The sequence below is a fragment of the Heliangelus exortis genome, chromosome 1 (assembly GCF_036169615.1).
Source record: "Heliangelus exortis chromosome 1, bHelExo1.hap1, whole genome shotgun sequence".
NCBI lineage: Eukaryota > Metazoa > Chordata > Aves > Apodiformes > Trochilidae > Heliangelus > Heliangelus exortis.
The window spans coordinates 135,987,232-136,006,924 of NC_092422.1; the positions used below are offsets into that span (position 1 = coordinate 135,987,232).

Sequence of the window (19,693 nt, forward strand, 5' to 3'; positions counted from 1 at the left end):
CACCAGATGCTACAGGAAGGTGCCCTCCCCTCCCTTTGCTGCTTTCACTGGGGTTAAGGCAGAGCTTGTGCCAGACGGTGGAGTTTGTACCCACGGAAGGGGCAGGAAACTCACCAGGGAAGTTTCTCAGAAGCAGCTGTTTCTTTCCCTGCAGGGCTAATTAACATACAGGGAGGGAGCAGGCAGCAGCTCTGTGTCTAATTATTAGTGTTTTCTTCATTGTGAAGAGCCTTGAGAGGTGGCATTCAGCTGCTGAAACTGGCAAAGAAGGAAAAGAAGCTCCTGGGACGAGATTTGCTCAGGATGATAGAAGGAGTTGGGGGACAGCTTTGGGATTACAGACAGCCCTGTTGTGATCACTGCCTTCCAGCATTGACCCATGGACCTAGGAAAGAACCCCAGGAAGGTTGCACTAAAAAAATAAATTACCATTTTCCTCAGAAAGTTACTTTGAATTCAAACACATTGGCAGTAAAAAAAGCAAAGCAGTCCTGTGCATAAGCATGATCAAAGGAGAAGTGCTAAGCTGTATTATGGCTGTATCTTTATTCCCCTTGAAAGACTGAACCACTCCTTGAATACATTGACTGCTTGCAGCAAGGTAGAAAGAAGCAGTAGGAACTGTTACCCATAGTTGCCCTGTGTCCTACCAGTCTGTCATTCCAACATGACACAAACTACTGGCCTTGACAGTTTACAGTTCTTGTGAAAAGCCCTGTTTTTATGAGTCATCAAGCCCCCTACACTTGGCGATCGATGGGAAAAGGCAGATTTGTTCATTCATAATAAATACACTCCCCCTACTAATGTGTTTGGGTTGAAAATATTTAATCAATTTAAATAAAACCTTAACAGCTGTAAACAAATAGGACCCTGCTGCTACTGCCTTCACCAGCCTGAGAACTACAGCCAGGTTCCCCCCTGGTTATCATGCTGAAGGCTGTCTCACCATCATAACACCCAGGTAGATACTGAACAGCAAACACCCACAGAAGAGGCAGAAGGCAGAGATTCACCGACTCTTTGATACAGAAAAGCAGAAACTTGTGTTATGTCAGGTGATCTTCAGAGGTGTAATCCATAGAGGTGACCTTACAGCCCGTTCTCTGGTCTCCATCATGAACCATCTGACTTCCCTCGATGGAACTAGGAACAGACAAAAACAGACACTTTGTCCCTGGACATCCTCTAAAAAGTTGGAAGTTTGAGAACAGCCAGATGAGTACAGAGGGAAGCGGTTTTGGTAGCAGTACATAAGAGAAAAGCTCTGACCTTTCTTAACTCAGCAAATGCTGATCCAAAGGCAGGTTTCACCTGGGTTCTCTCCCTGATCCACTGGGGCAGTTTGTTTAAGGTGGCAGGGCGTGCGTACCTGTGGTCCAGGAGCAGGATGCTTGCAAAATCCTTCTGATGGCGAATGGCTCTGCCTGTACAGAGTGTACAACCACATTAAACACCCACTGGTGTTTGTTCTCAGGCAAGGAAGCTCACGTTCCCATCATCTCTCCTTAAGACTGATTGGTAATGTGCTCTTTTTCCCACCCTCTTACTTCAGTGCAGTCACATTTTGTATCCCCCAGCCTGTCCCAAGGAAGAATGAATTACCTATGGACTGGTTTACTGCCTTCATGCACAGGTTTTCTATCAGCACTCTGCTAGGTGCCTGGCCAGCAGCTCTGGGCTGGAAAGGAGAAACAGGTGAGACTGAACAGATGAAGGCAGGTGAAAATCAAACTAGGGAGTCTTCATGACAAAGTCAGTCAAATGCTTTTACCACTGCAGAGTGAGCTGGTGAACAAGCAGGCCCCAAGCTGAGAGCAAAGAGGGACAGAAGAAGGATCACAGTCAGAAACTATACTGAGCATTCACAAAGAGCAAGCACAAGGCCCCTTTCAAGGCAAAAAACTTGTTCCCAGCTGCCCAGGAACAGAATCTCTGGTGGGGAGTGAGAAAGAACAAGTAAAGCAAGAAGGGCTCTTGGCAAGCAGCTTCTACCATCCTGCCATCTCCTCTAGGGTGAAGCAGCCTTGCTCCCCTTGGAACTCAGTTTTCCCAGGGAGCTCTGGGGGTGTTTCTCTCCCCTGAGCTATGTTCTCTCCCCTAAACCCTGTGTTTAGGGCCACCCATACACATGCAGCACAGGAGTACCACACAGTGTGTTCTCTGTACCACACAGTATGGGAAATGAGGGCAAGCTCAAAGAAAAAAATCTCTGAAGGCAGCCCTAGGACTCGTGCTGGAAAGAAAGTTAATACTAAAAAGCCAAAGTGAAAGAGGCAGAGGTGTAAGTCTCAGTTACCATTGTTTTGTCAAGCCAAGTCATTTTTTCCTGGAGCTCTGGAGATTTAATGTTGGGGTAGGGCATTCCCACCATAATCACACACCTGCAAGGGAGGATTGCATTATTCTTAACATCTCATCCTAGAGTGCTTTGCCAATGGACTGATAAATTAGAGGTCACTGCACCCCTGAAAGACAGCCAGCCCTGAAAACCAAAGGCAGCAATAAAGCACAGCAGTCTGACAAGCAAGTTCTGAACAGAAAGCTGCAGAGGGATTGAGGGTGCCAGAACAGGGAATGTCTAGCACAGCAAGCCTAACTGCATTAGTCACATGAAAAGTAGTCTAGACAAACATGGGTGGGTTGTTTGTTTTTTATACCACCCAGCAGACTTGGTCCCACTGGTATAAGCATCAGCATGTGCTCCCCAGGATTCTCTAGCTACGTGAGTACTGACGTGCCTGTCCTGCTTGCAGTCACCACACTGCAAGCCCAGTGCTCACCTTTCCAAGGAGCAGCCACCTTACCTTCCCAGGTCATCAGAGAAGTTGATCCCTTCGCTCATTTTGCCTCCAACTACAGAAAGCAGCAGGGCCCCTGTCATTTGTCCTCCTCCCTGGCTGCAGCGCTGCAGAAGGACCAGCAAGTTACACCAGAGCAGGGAAGATTTCTTTGCTTCAGGAACACTCCCACACCCAAGCTAGAGCCCTCTGTCCTTGTTAAAAGGTCACACTCCTGCCAGCCCAGCTTACCTTTATGCACTTGGCATATTCCACCAGCACCTGCTCCACCTGGTTGGCTTTCTTGGGCTCTTGAAAGATCTGTCAGCACAGGCAGTGGGTGCATCAGTGACAGCAACAGGAAGGAAACAGGTTTAAAGAAAGCAAAGGGGTTTACTCCCATGCCATGAAACAGTACATGGAACCAAGATCAGGGAAGGGTAAACTGCCTGAAAGAACTTCACCAGCACCCTTCCCCTCTACCCTGGAAATCTTACAACAATGCTCTGAAGGGAGCAGCAGCTGCTCCCTGCCCCCTGCAACATCCCCTTCCAGCTTTGGCAAACTTGTCTAATTCTGCACGAAGTTACAAGTCATCTATCTGAGAGCTGAAAGGCAGGAAAGCAATGCCCACCTCTCCACCTATGACTAGAGATCCATTGGGGCGAGGGGACCCTCCAAGCTGCAACATCTTGGAGACAGTCACAGGACCAATCGATTTGAATTAGCAATTGCAAGTAACAGCTCCCCTTGCCCAGTGAATAAATTAGTATTCTATGCAAAGGATGCATAAAGCAATATTTCTTTATGCTATTCTAGCATTTCTAATTAAAAAAAGCCCCTGTAGCTAATTAAGCTGCATTTTTATAGATACTGCACCTTGGCCTAAACCATATTGTTTTCCCAGTAAACAATAGATGCAACATCTGCCTTTTCTATGACAGTTAAAGAACCTAAAGGATATGTGTTCACTTGGTTAGCAAGAAGCACTCTCAAATTTTACCATCCAGAATCAACCTTTCAGTAGAAAAATAATAGTGAATTACAAATAGAAGCAAAAAAACTATTTAACTTATTGAACAGGAGATGCTTAATCCTACAATTTCAATTCACTTTCCCTGTATAATTTATCAGTAATCTCAGTGTGATCTCAGCACAGCCACCTCAGGAAAGACTTTAACCTTCCTTTGCTATAATATGATCTTGTGCGTGGGAAGCTGAAAGTTACACTTGCTGCACTCCTACCAAATTGCTTTGCTAAGATATATCCAATTTGCTGGAGACCAAGACCAAACAAGAACAAATCAGCTGAAAGGTAGAGCAAGCTGTGTGACTGGGGCACCAGGCAGACATCTGGGACCCTGGCAGAACACACCTGAAAGGCACCCTGGGTGACAGCTGCACAAACACAAGAAGCAGCTGAAACACAATGCATCCACCACAAAACCTACAGGCAGATCCTTGTGCTAGAATGCCTCCACCAAGGCTGTGACATATCTAGGACTGTGCTCTGCTAATCCACCCGGTAAGTTATTTTACCAAAAGCTAAACAGAAACCACAGACAGGGTATGTGTAATTCTTTCACTTTTTTTCTTTTTTTTTTTTTTGGCCCTGGGCATATGATCCAAAATCCTTGCAGCTGGACTGCCTCAACCTTCATGAACTTGTGAAAGTCATTGCAATGACTTTTATACTGGCAGTGATCTCCCTATTTTTTATGTATCTCATCACTTCTTTAACAGGAGTCACTACTTTCAATTCTCATCTCTCCACTTCTACCACAACATAATAAAAAAAAACCCCAAAACACCTTTTGTCCTAGGAACTGCAGTCTGGTCCTCCCACTCTGCCTAGCCTACAATTGTGCTGGTCTGTGTTCAAGGGACACACAGCTGAGCTTGGGAAAAACAAATGCCCAAAAAGAGCTCAACCTGAACAGCTCCCCAGCCACACAGGAGACAAGCCTGCTGGTTATGGAAAGCCAGGAGAGTTTCCCCTGATGGCCACTGCACAGACTCTGCACTTAAAGAATCTACAGCCACGTTTAATCTAATTTAGATCCCAGCTCAGTGATCAGCTGCCTGGGAAGTATCATTTATTCATTACTGGAGGGATTGGCTAGATAAACATCCACTCTGCTCTGCTCTGCAAAGCAGAACAGCTGGGTGAGAGGCCTGTAATGCATAGATAATTGTTTGGGTTTTTGAAGCCTCCATTTAAAGTACCGCCTGCCCCTGGCTGCACAATTACCTTCTTCTTAGTTGCCAGGCGGGTGAGGAGCCCTGTCTTCTCCCAGTGTGTATACACCTGCTTCTCGTATTCATAGGAGGGGAAGAAGCACACCACACCCCCTGGGACCACGTTGCACAGGTTGCAAAGGATTCGACCTGTCTCATCCATCTGCAAGAGAGACAAGAGCATATTGCAGCTGACAGGAGCTCCAGCTAATGCCGCTCCAATTCTACACTCAGTCCCAGGAGCACACCTCCCCTGTGACAAGCCTTGGGGGAAGAAAAATGTGAGAAATATGTCAGGTCTAAGAGAGGTCTCCAGGGAAGCTGGGCATCACCAAAAAGCTCTTCATTGCTTGGCCCCTCCTCCTAATCCAGAGTTTCTGTTACTGCTGGGGAGCAGCTCTCATTTAGGAACACAGGGTCTTTGTCCATTGTCCCAAGGGATGGGACCTGTCACGCTAGAACAGCTGTGGAGAGCTTGCTGGCACACCTGATTCAGCAGAGGAGATCCAGTGTGTAGCCTTGGGTGCTTACTCATCCACCAGACAAAGAAAGGAAAAGTACAGAAACATCTGCTGCTGCCCCTAGGACTTGGGCTGCACTCTGCAGGGCTCCCCTGTCACTGAGCCCTTCCAACTATGAAGCACAGTCAGAGATGTCCTTCTAGTGGCCATAATGCAAATGTAGGATCTCAGTATGGCCAAACAGGAGCTGTTAGTATTGCTTGTCTCCAGTAGCTACCTCTGAGCAAGCAGCTCAAAACCCCTTTTTCTGCTACTCTTTCCCAATTAGTCGGCAACACACCTGCCCCAAATCCTATGGGTTTCCCTTGCCATGGCTTTGGGTCAGCCCACCTTTCGAACAGAGAGCACACTGTCCTATGAAACATAAGCATATTGAAGCAAAAGAGATACCAATGAAAGGACCAAAGGAAAGACTGACCATCTGGGGCAGGTCTCTTGTCTGGTAGGTGAACTCCAGCTGCTGGTTGGAAGGACCACTGCAGAGGATTAGGGGTAAAATATTTTCTGGAGGAATCACATGTCCTGGAGACAAAAACAAGTAGGGAGAGTCAACATCACTGCTGTGTGCACAAACCCCCTCAGCTGAGGAGCTCTACCTGCTTGGAGTGAGAGAGGCACACGTTTGTCTGGCCAGGCTGACAGGCCTAAGCCAGTCAGCTCCCTGAGCCCCTGGGAAGAAGGCACAGCACCCTGACCCTGCCTGCTGACACTGGCCAAGGACACTGAGGAAGCTCAGAAGAGAACTAGCACCACTTTTTGCCACGATTGCTAGGAAGGATGTGATATTGCTCAGAGTGCTGAGGAAACAGCACCAAAGGCAAACAGCAACACGGGTTATGATCCATCCCTGCTATCCCAGGACACTCACCACAAGAGAACTCCACAACACGTGCAGAGTCCACACCAGCACAGGACAGCAGCTGCTCTCGGAAATCAGCCACCTACGAACCACAAACCCAAAGAGAGGTAAAGCAGCGTCCCAAAAGATGCTACAGCAGCCACAGAGGTACTGCTCCACCAGTACCAGTGCCCAGGCACACCTGGGGAGTGCTGCCCGGTGGGTTGCTGGCACAGGGGAGGGAGGACATCAAGAGCACGGGGAATGCTGAGCACACAAGCCAAAGCTGGGAAGCGTGCTGGAGCCCAGGGCAGGCAGGAGAAGGGTCTTGCATCCACACCGCACGGGCAGCCAGGGTCTGAGCCCGCCGAGGAGCGCAGGGCTCACCCGCCGCAGCGGCTCCGGTGCCGCCAGAACAGCGCAGCCGCCCCCGGCCCCACCGCCCCCAACGCGGAGCGGCACCGCCCCCTGCCGGCGGACCGGCCCGGCCCGAGGCCACCCTCAGCTCCGGGTCGCGGGGACGGCCGCCCGCCGGAACCACCCAGCATCTCTAGGCCCAGCACCTCCCTCCCATTTCAGACTTCCCCAGGCCCAAAGATTTGTCCTGCACAGACCAGAGCTGCAACTGCCTCCTCTTCCATGGCTGCAGGCTTCGAAGTTGGAATGGGGCTCCTCCAAAAAAAGGAGGTCCAGCACTTCACATCCCTTCTCCCCTCCCTTGTCACCACAAGGGCAAGGAGGAAATTTCAGGACATTTATGTCCAGGAAAAGGATAAAAGTAACTGGGACATCCAACACAACCCCACTGCATCTGTACAATGCTAACACTCTGCCCCTCTGGCACTAAAGCAACGGGAGAGGGATGATGAGCTGCCTGCCACCCTACCAAATCTGAAGTCTGGATTTTTCCTTAAGATTCCCCATAGGATGGTCCCTGTGGGATCCCTGTCACTGTCAGAGGGTCAGGTGGACTTACAAGGTCCTCTGACTGCTATCAGTGCTAATTCCCACCTACCAGGAGCTCAACCTGCATTGTGTGGGGGAAAAGAAAGGCTGACAAGGCCAAACTTGCCTTTGCACCTAGAACTTCTTGCATGAAGAGGACGCACCACACCTCCTGCTGGGAACCCATTTCCCACACACACCATGGGAAGTGAGAACAAAATGCATCTCAATGGGGCTAAGATGCTATCTTCTCATGCCTGCTTGGAGATAGCACCAGAGACCTCCTGAAAACTCAGAGCACCCTGTGTTCTCTCACCGGCTGCATGGTGCCCCCAGCAATGATTACAGCCCGGCATTCTTCCACCACCTTGGCAAAGTGGACAGCTGGATTCAGCAAGAGGAATTTCAGGCTGCTCTGACCAACTGTGCCTGGGAAAAGGAGAGAGACATCAGGAGCTAAGCTGTGACACACACATGGGGAATTCAAGAGATTCTCCCTCCTGTCCTGAGCACTCTGGCAGGTCCCCACCTCTCAAAACAAGTGTGGGGTTATGGGGTTGCACCAATCTGGACATTAACTTCTGCTTCCTAATCTTCCTGGAGCTGCAGAAGAGGAGCAGTAAACTGGAAGATAAAAACTGACATCCAAAGTGGGAGCAGAGCTCTGCAAGCCCTGGCCCCAATGCCCTTAGTTAAGAATTTTTCTTTGGGTTCATGGGCATCTTCATACAGACCAAGCCTGCCAGCCTGCATCACAGATGACACAGAGATAGTGCCACAGGCTATCCCCCGAAGCTAGGGATCTCCTTAAACCCCAACAGTAAGGGACCCAGATGATGACTTAGGCCACCTCTCCACATCTTCCCCTGTCCAGTACCTTGTCTGTTGAGAATGACTCTGCCATCTTGGTTTGCATTTGTGAGGGCTGAGAGAAATCCTTCAATTTGCATCAGTGGAGAGGCAGCCCTGAGGTGGTCATTTTCAGCCTCCACAGGAGGGCCCTGGGCAGGACCTGTTGGCCCAAAGAGAAATGGAGAGTCAGGCTACTTAGGCCACACTTCTGAAGACAGGAACTAAGCACAAAATATAGATGGGTCTTTTCTTCAAGAACATGATAGCTGGTCTACGTACACAGAGAGAGAACAAAGACTCAGTAAAGGAGAAAACCCAAATTCTATCTCATTGATAGGATTAAAAAGCTTTTAATCCTAAAAGCTTTTGTAGCTGGCACACTAAAAAGAAAGAGCTACCCATAACAGTTCAGGTCCCAGACCCAGCAGGTCACAGCAGTGTAAAATTCGAGTGTGTGCAATGTGAACATGGAATTGCATCTTCACTCAGTTTAGAAAAGACCTCAGGAGATCTTTCAATAATATGTAAGTGCTTAGATCACCCAGTCTGATTAAAAAAAAAAAACAACAACACTGTAGGACAGCTTCTGCAGTCTCCCATTCTTGAAATCTGCCTCCCCCCTGTTCCTCTTGCAGATTCCACATCCTTACTTTGTCCACAGATAAACAAGGGGAAGATGTCTGAACTCACCCCCCTTATCAGATCCATGCTGGAGGGTCAGAAGAAAGTTCTGCAAACCAACCAACTTCTGGTTCTCCTTGTTGGTCTTCACAGCTGTGGCAGGGCCGCCATATCGCTCCACAAACCCAAAAAGCTGCAAAGCAAAAGCAAGAAAGACTCCTACCAACAGCAGAAATCAGACAAGACAAAAACAGGCTTGCTGGCTGCCACAGATAAAGTTCCTTGGTATAAAGTCACAAACCTGCCTCCTCACCAAATGAAAATGAAATCTCTGATTTCATTTGAAAACCAAAAACAAATGAAAACCAAAACAAATCTCTGGTATTTGTTCCTGCACCAGGGCAATGCAGCCTAGCAGGCTGGTAGGTTTGTGCTCTAACAGCAGGGAATTAGCAGCCACTGGAATAGTGTGGCACACCATAGTGAATGCTTCTTTGCCATGTAAGCAAAGGGTAGCCTGCCCATGGAGTGCTTTTTGTGGGAAACACTTTATCTGCAGAGCAGGGTGGAGAAGACAGGCTCCCAGCCCATCTGCTGCATCTTCTACTTCCCTCTCAATGAGGGACACAGAGTTTGGATGCTATTGATCATAAGCCCGAGGGGCAGTACCTTCCTGCTGATGAGGCTCCTCTCACAGTAACGCTGAACCTGTTGGAGAAGGACAGGAAAATGGTTCAGCATTCAGCATCTCTTCTCCCACCCTGCTGTCCTTGATCCCTGTCCAGCAGGGATATCCCTTCCTCTGCTCTTGGGGATCAATGCAGCTTTTTGTGTCTTGGCTCCCAGAAAACAGTTTATCCCAAAGGCACTGCTTCCAGAGTGGAAACACATGGTGATAAGGTGCTGAGTTTGGAGGCTTGAGGGATGGGTTAGGTAGCTGCAGTAGTAGAACCCTTACAAGTTAGCTTTGCCTACAGAAAGCCTCTGCACTAGTACAGGTTTAATTGCATGCTTCCCTCTACCCCAAAAACACCAGCTTTAATGCACTGTTATCCAGGCAGCAGAAGAAGAGATCTATACAATGGGGAGGTGGGGAGAATCTGCTAGAAAGCAGATTCTGCCATGTGGGCCTTGGTTCTACTTCCAGCTCCCACATGTGCTTCCTCATGACCACAAACAAATCACCACTACCACCTGTACCCTGGTAGATGAGATCTGCCTTACCTTGAAGAGGTTGATATTGTCAATCTGGCTCTGAAACAGAAAGTCATTGATGGATTTTAGCACTGTCCCTGAAAAAAAAAAAAAAAAGAAAAATAAAATTACAAGCTGTTGGGCCTGCAGCCCCTTATTGCCCACACCCATATGCTCAGCTGACAGCTAGATACCCCAGATGCTCCCCCTCCAGTCTTACCTGTTTGGGAAACTGCCTGACAGCTAGGATTCTGATTCACATTACCTGTAGAACATGAAACCAATTTAAGGAAGTCTTGCAATGGGTCTGTCTTAAAATCAAGCAAGAGACTAACAGCTGAGCTGAAAGGGACACCACACCAGGACAAAATCCAAGAAATAACTACACAACTGCAAAATGTAGCTATCCAGACCAAATGTCAGCTCCTGCTCAGTTTTAATTTCTCCTGGAGGCTAGCCCTACATTGTAAGACAAGTGTGCTGCTGCTGCATCCTAAGAAACACCACCTACATTCCTTCTGCAGCAGGAGGCAGCAGGTAGGGTGGGTGCATACAAATGCTCACACACTCCATAGTCATCATGCTGCAAAGATAAAGGGCCAGGGACTGCAGTGCATCTCTCCCCCCATCATCACTGCAGCAGCAGGGAGCTGGGAGGTACACAGGCCTGCAGGCAACTGGGAAGAGGGAGAAAAACTGAGGAGAGCTCCATGTCCAGACCCCGACAGCCAGAACAGAATTAATTGCTGCCACTCACTGTGTTTTATGTCCCAGTGTTTAGCACCCACCTCACATCTCGCTTTTGCAGCCTCAATCATGAAGCTGTACACACAGGCTGCATTTTATAATGAATGCACTTAACTGACTGTGAATAAAAGTGGAAGGAAGAGAGGGGAAGGAGAAGTATATGTTTGAGAGAAAGGCAAAGAGCACCCTCAGGGCCCTGCCCCAAGGAGCTGCATTTATTTTCTGTGAGCAAGGAGAAACTCCTTTATGAACTTGCAACAGGCTCTCCTCAAGATACACTGAGGTGAGCAAACAAATCATTAGAGGAAAGGAGCCCTGAAAATTCCAGTGGATTTAAAATCTCACAGCAAAATAGTATTTCCTCACAAAGCAAAGGCACCACTAAAAGTCAATCTGCAGAGGCATACCTGACACAATTAAAGGCCTTGCTATCAGATGACCTAGGAGATTTATTCTGTGCCATCCTTGTGCTTTCCTGATCCTGACCTGCTGCATTCCTCATTTACCATCCTACCTCACAGAATCACAGAATCATTGAGGACCTCCGAGATCATCAAGTCCAGCCTATGACCTAATGTCACCACATTGGCTACACCCTGGCACCAAGTGCCACATCCAGTCTTTCCTTGTCCCAATTCAAATCGGATCTGAAAACCACAGAGAAAGAGAAGAAAACTCTCTACCAACTTATGACATCATCTGCTGCTCCTCTGCTAATGAAACAAAGGCTCAGGCAGACAACAGACAACATTCCCATCTCGCAGAACAACCTGAGATATAAAATTACAGGCATCTGCAAGTATATGTGAGCAACACTTCCCCAGAGTCTCTGCAGAAGGGAAATGGAGACAGTGCCCTACAGAAGCAGCAACTAGCTCAGAATCTACCAGCATCCCAGGAGACAGAATAGGCTTGCCTACCTCCCAGCATGGCCACAAACCGCTCCAGCAAATACAGAATCTGCTTAATGTACATCAAGTTCTTTGCTTTCAAACGTTTCCTGTGAAAAAACAGGACAGGTATTAGGCCCCAGAACACCTTCAGGGATAAACTCAAGCAGCTGAGCTGCAGAAATAAGCAGCTGAACTCCCCTTAACTTTGGAGACAGGAACTAAGGATGACTTTTCCCAGACTCACCCTCCCTATTTGTGATATCATGTCTAATGTTCCCCCCAGAGCACTCACCCATGCACACCACACTGTTCCTACTGATGCCTTTCCTATCACACATTAATTACCATTTGTTTATTACAACAGCAGGGACACCTCAAATCCCTCTTGCACTAATGCTCCACAAATTCAAAGTTATTAGCACTGACTGCAATAATCAACCATGGCAGGGATGACAAGACACAGAGACAAAAACCAGATATAGCTTCCTCCTCCTCAGAGCTTACTGCCTCTGCCATAATGCCAGACAACATATGAAAGACCAAGGTCCAGGAATGACACAAAAGACAATCTATTGAAACTCTGCATCACAAAACAGGAGTGATTAGAGAGAGAGAGATTGGTAAAGTAACTGAGAGCATAAAGTAACTGAGAGTGTAAGAGAAAGACAGTAACCAGAGTATCCCCTTTCTCACTGCTTAATACCAGCTCCAGGAGTCTGGCATAGATGGATTCTAGACAGAAATAATGAAGCAAGTGGCTTTTCATCTGCAGAAGTGTCAATGCAAATAACTTTCCACTGGGGAAAAGCTATAAAGACCCTGCAGACATGAGACAAACCATGGCATCCACACTGCCTGCCACTGTTGCACTGTCTTCCTCAGAGATCCTCACCTGTATCGCTCCAGGTACTGGGACAGCTGGGAGTGGGCACAGCACAGCTACATGAAAACAAAACAAAAAAGGACCCATTACTCTGAAGGAGTCAAAAAAAGGCATTCTGCTGGATGCAGAGCTTGCTCAGAGTGAAGAGGCCCCAGGCTATGACTCACCTGAGAGCCACTGACCTCTGCACTATGGATAGAGGTGATGGTGTCTATGAGGTTGTGGGCTTCATCAATGATTACAACCTGGTCCTTCAGCTTGATCCCAGCAGCAGTCCTGGTAGGCTCATGCAGGAGCATCTGATAGGGCAGCACCACCATCTGCAGGAGAAGCACACGCTGCCCTGATTCTAGCTCTCATCCTTACAAACACAGGGCAGGGCACTTCCCAGCCACTCAATAAAACCCCACATCAGATGGCCCAGTAGAGTTCAGACAGGTTGCTCACTCTCATAATGGGAAAGGCAGGCAGACAGGAGCACATGCTTGAGGGGGGCACTGTGGTGTAAGCTTAGGAAAAATTACTATGCTACAATTGCATATTGGCTCAGGTTACCTTCTGAATCTCATCTGAAGCACTGAAAGCATGCCCTCTGATAGAAAACCAAGCAAGAACCAAGCACTGGCAAGATTAGACCCATATGTCAGTATTACTTCAGAGTTACTGAGCCTATCAGGCAGTTCACAGTGCTGAGACATCCTCACAACCTCCCTATTAACTTCAAGTGGGTATTCGAATTTTCCTTCGCTTTCTCAGCAAAAACACAGCTGACAGAAACACAGCATGTTTACAAACACCCACATTATTGAGTAACAGTACTACAGGGAGCAAGTGATTGGTTTATGCTTAGAGCCCCTGGCATTAATTCTGCTAAAACTGTAGCCCTTACCTGGGCAGCAGGAATGGCATATCGACTCCCATAGTATGGGCAGGCTTTGGTGTCCCTTCCCAAAGCCACCAACTGCTCAATATCCTTCACTTCCACGAGAACTTCATCACGGAGAAACTGCATTTGCTCATAGGAATAGAATGGACACACAGTGCGACTCACACGTCTCTTCTTTCCTTCAGCCTCTTCATCACTCTTCTTTTCTAACATGAGAAATAAAAAGAAAACTGAAAAACACACACACAATAACCAATAACAACTGCTTTGCAGAAGCTCCTGGATTTCAAAATAGGATTTCTCACATCTGCTTTTGACCTATCATCTATTTTAAAATTATAAAGCAGTAACATTTCCATCTCTCCTGTGGCCAGTTAGATTTAGCCATGTGGTATTTTCCAGCATTTCTAATACAGAGTTACAAAGATAAGTATCCTTCCATTGCAGAAGTCCTGACCAACTTGAGATACACAGACAATACCCACAGCTCTCAGCATTCTAGCATGGAGACCAAGAGAAGTAAATGTGCTGAGGGTTTCTTGCTCTGCTCCTCCAGCCTGACATTTTCAAGCTTCTACCACTCTCCTGCTAGAACTGGTTGGTGGTGTGCACTGTCTCCAGGCTCTCATCCCAGCTTTACCAGGGGTTGCTACCCCCAGGCTGGAAGTGTTCCTACCATGTTTATTCTTTTGCATCTCCATGCAGCGGTCATTGATGAGTTGGAGAGCCCCCAAACGTTGCACCTCCTCATTCACACACAGGTTCTGGGACACACAAAGAGAGGAAGTGGTGAGGGGGTCAATGAAGAACTGAGTGCCCCATGTGCACCCTTAGTTGTAAAAGAAAACGGCTTTAAAAGCAATTTCAGGCCAGAATCTGAAATGAAAAAGCCCATTGTTCAGATGTTGTGCCTACTGCCTGCTATAAATATGCTCCAAAGCCATAAAGAATTAGCACAGAGAACAAATAATGAGGAAAGGTGCACCGAGATGGTTCACTGCTACTCAACAGCTTCTAAAAATGCTGCCAGAAGTAAGGCAAAGAAATAACACCTTCCCAGTGACTCAGACATCTGTAATATTCCATAGAAAAGGTAGAAAGGATTTTCACATTTACATCAAAGGACAAATGACCAAAACACAGCTCACAGAAAAATGTACATCACACAATCCATGACCACTTTGGTCTTCCAGCAGAAGATTCATTCAATCCCCAAGATGCTTTCTGGGGCATCACATCCACAGTCCTTCCCCACAGTCTCCCACATTAAGTTAACGTGCACTCTAGGTCCCTTCTGAACAATACCACATACCTGCCTGGATCCCAAGGAGACCAGACGTGTCTCTTTCCCAAAAGGACTTTTTTGCACCTCATTCACAAACTGAGAAAGCTGGGAGTGAGTGCGGCTGCAGTAGTAAATCTACAGTGAGGAAGAACACAGGGAAAACAAGAACATAGAAGCCAATCCCCTACCTACAACCAATTCTGCAGGGAAGCAGCCAAGCACTTTACCAAGGTTAATCTTGCTCAAACCTTTAAAACCTCCAGGGAAGGAAGATATTTGAGAGTCACCTTACAAATGCTGAGGCCAACAGGCTTACCTGTTTTTTCTTATGCATTTGCCTTTTAGTTTTCCAATGTCCCTATAAAAACAGGTCTCACCATTGGGGAGCAATAAAAAACTATTTATTTCTGCATGCTTTTGCAGCAAGCCACAGCAAAAATTCAGCAGTGCTAGCAGAAGAAGCTGCTTAGGCAGCCAGTGTAGTCCAAAAGGAGATGAGCACAGCAGAACTGGCTGCTAATACTGACAAACTTGGCAGCTCTTGGATGCTAGTTCCTAAATCCTTCTGTACTGCATGACCCTCGGAAAGGTGGGAGGAAGCCATAATTCTGCTCATTCCTACACAGTTCTGTGAAGCAGCACCATTTACTTTCCTCATCTCACCTTCGTCACATGCTCCTCTTCCAAATCATCATCATCTTCTTCCAGCCTAAGAAAAGAAAGTTCAAAGAGTTTCCCTTCAGCAGATCATTGACAGAGTCAAATGATGCTCTACTACAAGAGAAGAATCTCGAGAGAGATGCTTATCTCATCTTAAGATCTTAACTCTTGACTTTTTAAGAATAGTGTAAGTGGGCACAACCAAGTCAAGCCTTGCTCTTTAAAAGAAAAATGTCTGTAGGGCTGTGTCTTTAGGAACTTAAAGAATTTTTTTTCCTTTCAAGTCTAGGACTTCTAAGCCATGGTCATAAGCAAATCCGTGCTACACTATTCTTTGGTAAGCTTATTTATTTTTTGTAAAACCTTCTCTTTAGAGACAATTTATCAGCCCCATGCTGTTGCAAAAAGAAAAGCCTCAGGAAGATGCCACAGAGTTCCTCAAAGGCAACAGCGTTTAATGTTTGATAGACTACATATAAATGAAGTAGCTAAGTGTTTTGCAATTTTTAAGGCAGAAGGATCTGTCTACATACTAATTAGTAAATTTATATTTTAAATGTATTTGACTTTTGATGCTGAAGGATGGCTTCTGGCTTTCTGCTTAAAGCCAATGTATGAGATAGAAAAGTGTGCATAGGGTTTTCATGCTGAAGCTTGGTCTTAAGAAGTGTGAGCATCTCTCCCTTGACAGTATCAAAAGATGCCAGTGCCAATCTGCATCTGCAGGACTGACAGCTTCCTCTGATGCCCCAAGTTCCATTTTGCTTTCCTCGTGCAAGGACCTAGATCTCAAGCATCCAGAGGCTTTGGGAAACCAGGCATGGATAAAAGGCTGGATATCACCAAGCATTTCAGGAAAGATGCACTTTCTCAAACACTTCAGAACACTCTTACAAAAGCTTAAAAACAAAACAAAATGCCCCAAACCCACCAAACCAAACAATTAAACAACTCCCCAAAACAACCATTACCTTATACAGCTTGAGTGGGGGAGAAACTCCAAATCTGCACAATCACAGGTGAAATCTCTTTGATCAAAACAAGCCAAAAATGATACAGAAAACTTTTCATTGGCATGGAACCCCCTCAGTCCTTGTCCTTACCCAGATACCACCTTCTTTTCTTCATCACTCTCATATTCAGCAAGAAGCAGCTCCTCTTCATTCTGATCCAGCTGCTCTAGGACATCCCCCCCAGCTCCCTCTGAAAGAAGCTCCTTGCTGAGCTGAAGAAGGCGGTTTGTCTCATCCTCCTCTAACCTCTGAAAGGAACACATGATCCTGTTATTTCCCATACAGAAAGAGGTAGCATGTGCCTCACTTTGGGCCACGGACAAGTCAGAAGACAGCCCAGTCCCGCACGTGTAACACAGGGAATGGCTTGCTGGGTAAAACCCCAGCAGGAGGAACAAATGCACCAAAGAGGTATGTGGGGGGGGTGTATCTGAAGCTGTTCAGCCCCACAGAATGCAACTGTTACCAACAACCAAAGACCTGACCACAGAGACATATCCGAAGGGCAGAAATACAAAGAACCTGTGCAAAAGGCTCACTGAACTACTAGATCCTGAAATGACAATATCCATGCAATCCAGTGCCATGCTTAGAGTGGCCTATAAAAGACATCTGCCTGAGAAAAAAAAAATGTATAAACAAACCCAAACAAACGAGAATATAAGGACAGCAAATATTCTGTCCATACAACTCAAAGCTAGGATAAACCCAGAACCTGTTCTAGAAGGCAGACTACAAGATTTCTCCTGCTGCTTTTAATCCAGTTATGTGGTTCTTACTCTAATACTGACCTACCATTCTACAAAAATTCCATTAAACTGTGGAAGAATAGTTTTCCTATTTGCGTTTTGAAAAAAAAAGTACTCATTTTTTCAATCTCAAAACAGTATTTCCAATATTAATAAGCTTTTTTTTTAGTACAGCACTATGAAGAAATACAGTTAGTGAGCACTACAGAGCAGATCAATCAGTTACTTTTTCAAATCTCTATATTGCTCTCATTTGCTTTCTTGCTTTTATCATGCTTTTCATTTCACATGCTCTTCATCCTCTTTTAAAATACAAGGGGCTTGTTCCACTTGCTTTTTGTTTGCCATTCACTTCTGAACCTTTGTTGTTCCTACCATATCCTTTTGACAGGAGTTAATCAAAACATAACACAACACTTAAGATGCAGCACCTGTCTGCAGACCTAAAGTGGGTATTTCTGGGAAGTTTGACTCATACTTCAAAAAAAGCTCTTAGAGTCAAGAGTACTGTGGCTACTTCACTCATCAAAATGGCAGAAAAATATACCTTTGAACTTTTTCCACGTAGAAAATAGAAATTTCCAAACAATACAATCACGTTTGCTATGGAAGTAAATAAATAGTTGTTCCCTAGTGGTGTGGAAAATACAACCAAAGCCTGACCTGGCTTTTTTAGGTGGAAGGTCTTCAGTTCCCATGATTTTGAATTTAATCACAGTTCTACAGTTTTTATTCCAGAAGTACAGTGTTAACACATGCTTATGAAACAGCATTCAAAAAAGCAAACAGAAACAAAAAACCCCAAAATCCAAGTATTAAAGCTTTCAAAGCAAAAGTAGAGGGCCAGAAGGCCATTGGAACACCTTTCTATCCACACACAAACTTTGTCATAGGAAATCCTCTATGCACAAGGTGTTTTTCACATCTGTATTTTAAACCAAAAATCTAACCAAGTATTTTGTCTAACCACTTTCATCAAACTAATAGAAAGATCTCCTCAAGCAGACAGGTTGGAAAATTCAGTGTGATATAAGCCAATGTGAGCAACCCTCGAGGTAACCAAAACAGAGAATTCTTATCTCCACGGGGTAACTCACCTTCCTCTTTGCTGCGTATTTTAGCTGCACATTATGCCGAATTTTCTCAAGGCGATCTTCTCGCTTTTTCCTCCTGATCTGCTCTTCCTAAAATAAAGCACGAGTTAAAAATAGCAGGATGAAGCACATCTAGCTCTAAACCATTAGCTAGTTACTTTTACCGGGGTATATAACAAAAATTAACTGTAACAAAAATGCCAGTAGACGGCCCCTTTCTCCTGGAGCGCATCGGCTCAATATCCTTCCCTATCTCACACAAGCTGCACAGCAATGCCTCATCCCTCATAACTGAGCCAAAATGCTGTGAAAGGCAAATACCACCAGCAAGCCTCCCGCGTTTTTCCAGTCACCACCCAGATCCTCACACCTCACTCCTTTACCCATCCTCTACACAGGAGCATTTCTCAACCTTTAGCCTCTCCACCAGGTCCCGCTCTTCTTTCTTCTGCACAAAGGCCGTGACCCAGTCCGGTTCCCCCGCCGCCTCCTTGCTCTCTGGGTGTCCCGGCCCAGCTGTCACCAGCCGCTTCTTCTCCTCCTGTCCCTTCTCCTCAAGCTCCAGAAGCTGTGCCTCCTCTTGCCGCTTTTTCTCCTCAAAATCTCGGAGCCAGGAGAGGGCCCCGCAGATGAGGCTCAGGGACTTCCCCTGCCATAGAAAGCAAATGCGCTGAGGCCCATACCCGCGTCCCTCCGCGGGGCCCACCCGCCCGAGGTCAGGCCCCGACACGGCCTCTCTCCCCGGGTACCACCGTCCCTCCTCCCCCTCCTCCCGGCTACCGGCTCCCCGCCGGGCCCCGCCTGCCGCCCTCCCGCCTCACCGTCCCGGTGGGGCTCTCGAAGATCCCGACCCGGCCGCCCTCCAGCGCTCTGTACAACGCCGCCATGAACCGCTCCTGGATGGGGTAGGGCGTGTAAGGGAACGGGAACCGGCGGCACCCAGGACCCGCCGCTGCCTCGCCCGCTACTTGCGGGGGAGCGGGAGTCGACCCCACTGCCTCCGCCGCTGCCCCGCTCTCCATCCCGCGCACAGCTGCAGCCACCCCGCTTCGAAACGAGCGCCGGGAACACCCCGCCCCTTTCCCGTGACGCCCCAGTGACGGCCGGCGTGGGGCGGAAGGCCCGCACCGCCCCTGGGGCCGACTGGGGCGGGCCGGGTTAGAGCGGGCGAAGGGGTTTTATTCCCACGGGTGAGGCGGCGGGAGCGCTGAGCCGCCCAGCCCCGGGCTTAGCCTGTCCTCCCCTCGCAATGACTGAGACACGAGGCAGTGCGGCGGCTCCTGCGCAACACCTGGAGAAACTTGGATGGTTCTGTCCTTGCAGTCCAGAACCCGGGTTCCCTCCCTTGGCTCCTGTGGTTGCCTCTGGCAGCGCCTTTCCCAAGACGTTTTTCCACTCTCCGGCTGCCGCTGGCCAAGCCCCGGAGCCGCGCAGGGGCGGGCCCGGTGGCGGGCGCCTGCTCCTCAGGAGAGCCGTGGGGTCACCATCCCTGGA

General features: G+C 47.5%; 1 protein-coding gene across 3 annotated transcripts; it reads right to left on the bottom strand.

Moving 5' to 3' along the window:
- Positions 1–807: 807 nt before the first annotated feature.
- On the bottom strand, positions 808–19,281 carry DDX11 (DEAD/H-box helicase 11). 3 transcript variants are annotated; one of them, XM_071768833.1, is made up of 26 exons: positions 19,021–19,280; positions 18,612–18,848; positions 18,203–18,289; positions 16,447–16,604; positions 15,347–15,392; positions 14,711–14,818; positions 14,075–14,162; positions 13,402–13,604; positions 12,695–12,832; positions 12,522–12,568; positions 11,657–11,736; positions 10,210–10,254; positions 10,020–10,087; positions 9,465–9,503; positions 8,865–8,988; positions 8,200–8,334; positions 7,639–7,751; positions 6,408–6,480; positions 5,958–6,061; positions 5,032–5,181; positions 3,033–3,101; positions 2,808–2,908; positions 2,300–2,384; positions 1,606–1,681; positions 1,273–1,427; positions 808–1,146 (listed from the first exon to the last, which is right to left on the bottom strand). In XM_071768833.1, the coding sequence occupies exons 1-26, from the start codon at positions 19,219–19,221 to the stop codon at positions 1,117–1,119; spliced, it is 2,760 nt and encodes a 919-aa protein (XP_071624934.1). In that variant the 5' UTR covers positions 19,222–19,280; the 3' UTR covers positions 808–1,116. The 3 variants fall into 3 exon arrangements, with proteins under 3 accessions (XP_071624934.1, XP_071624923.1, XP_071624940.1); XM_071768822.1 differs by having other exon boundaries at positions 12,680–12,832; XM_071768839.1 differs by lacking the exons at positions 808–1,146; positions 2,300–2,384 and having other exon boundaries at positions 1,288–1,427; positions 12,680–12,832; positions 19,021–19,281.
- Positions 19,282–19,693: the final 412 nt, after the last annotated feature.

Coding starts and splice junctions, on each gene's coding strand:
- DDX11 (XM_071768822.1), bottom strand. CDS start 19,221: ATGGAGAGCGGGGCAGCGGCGGAGGCAGTGGGGTCGACTCCCGCTCCC. Junction 14,819..15,346: donor AAGAGGAGCATGTGACGAAG/GTGAGATGAGGA, acceptor TCCTCACTGTAG/ATTTACTACTGCAGCCGCAC. Junction 1,147..1,272: donor CATTTGCTGAGTTAAGAAAG/GTCAGAGCTTTT, acceptor GTCTGTTCCTAG/TTCCATCGAGGGAAGTCAGA.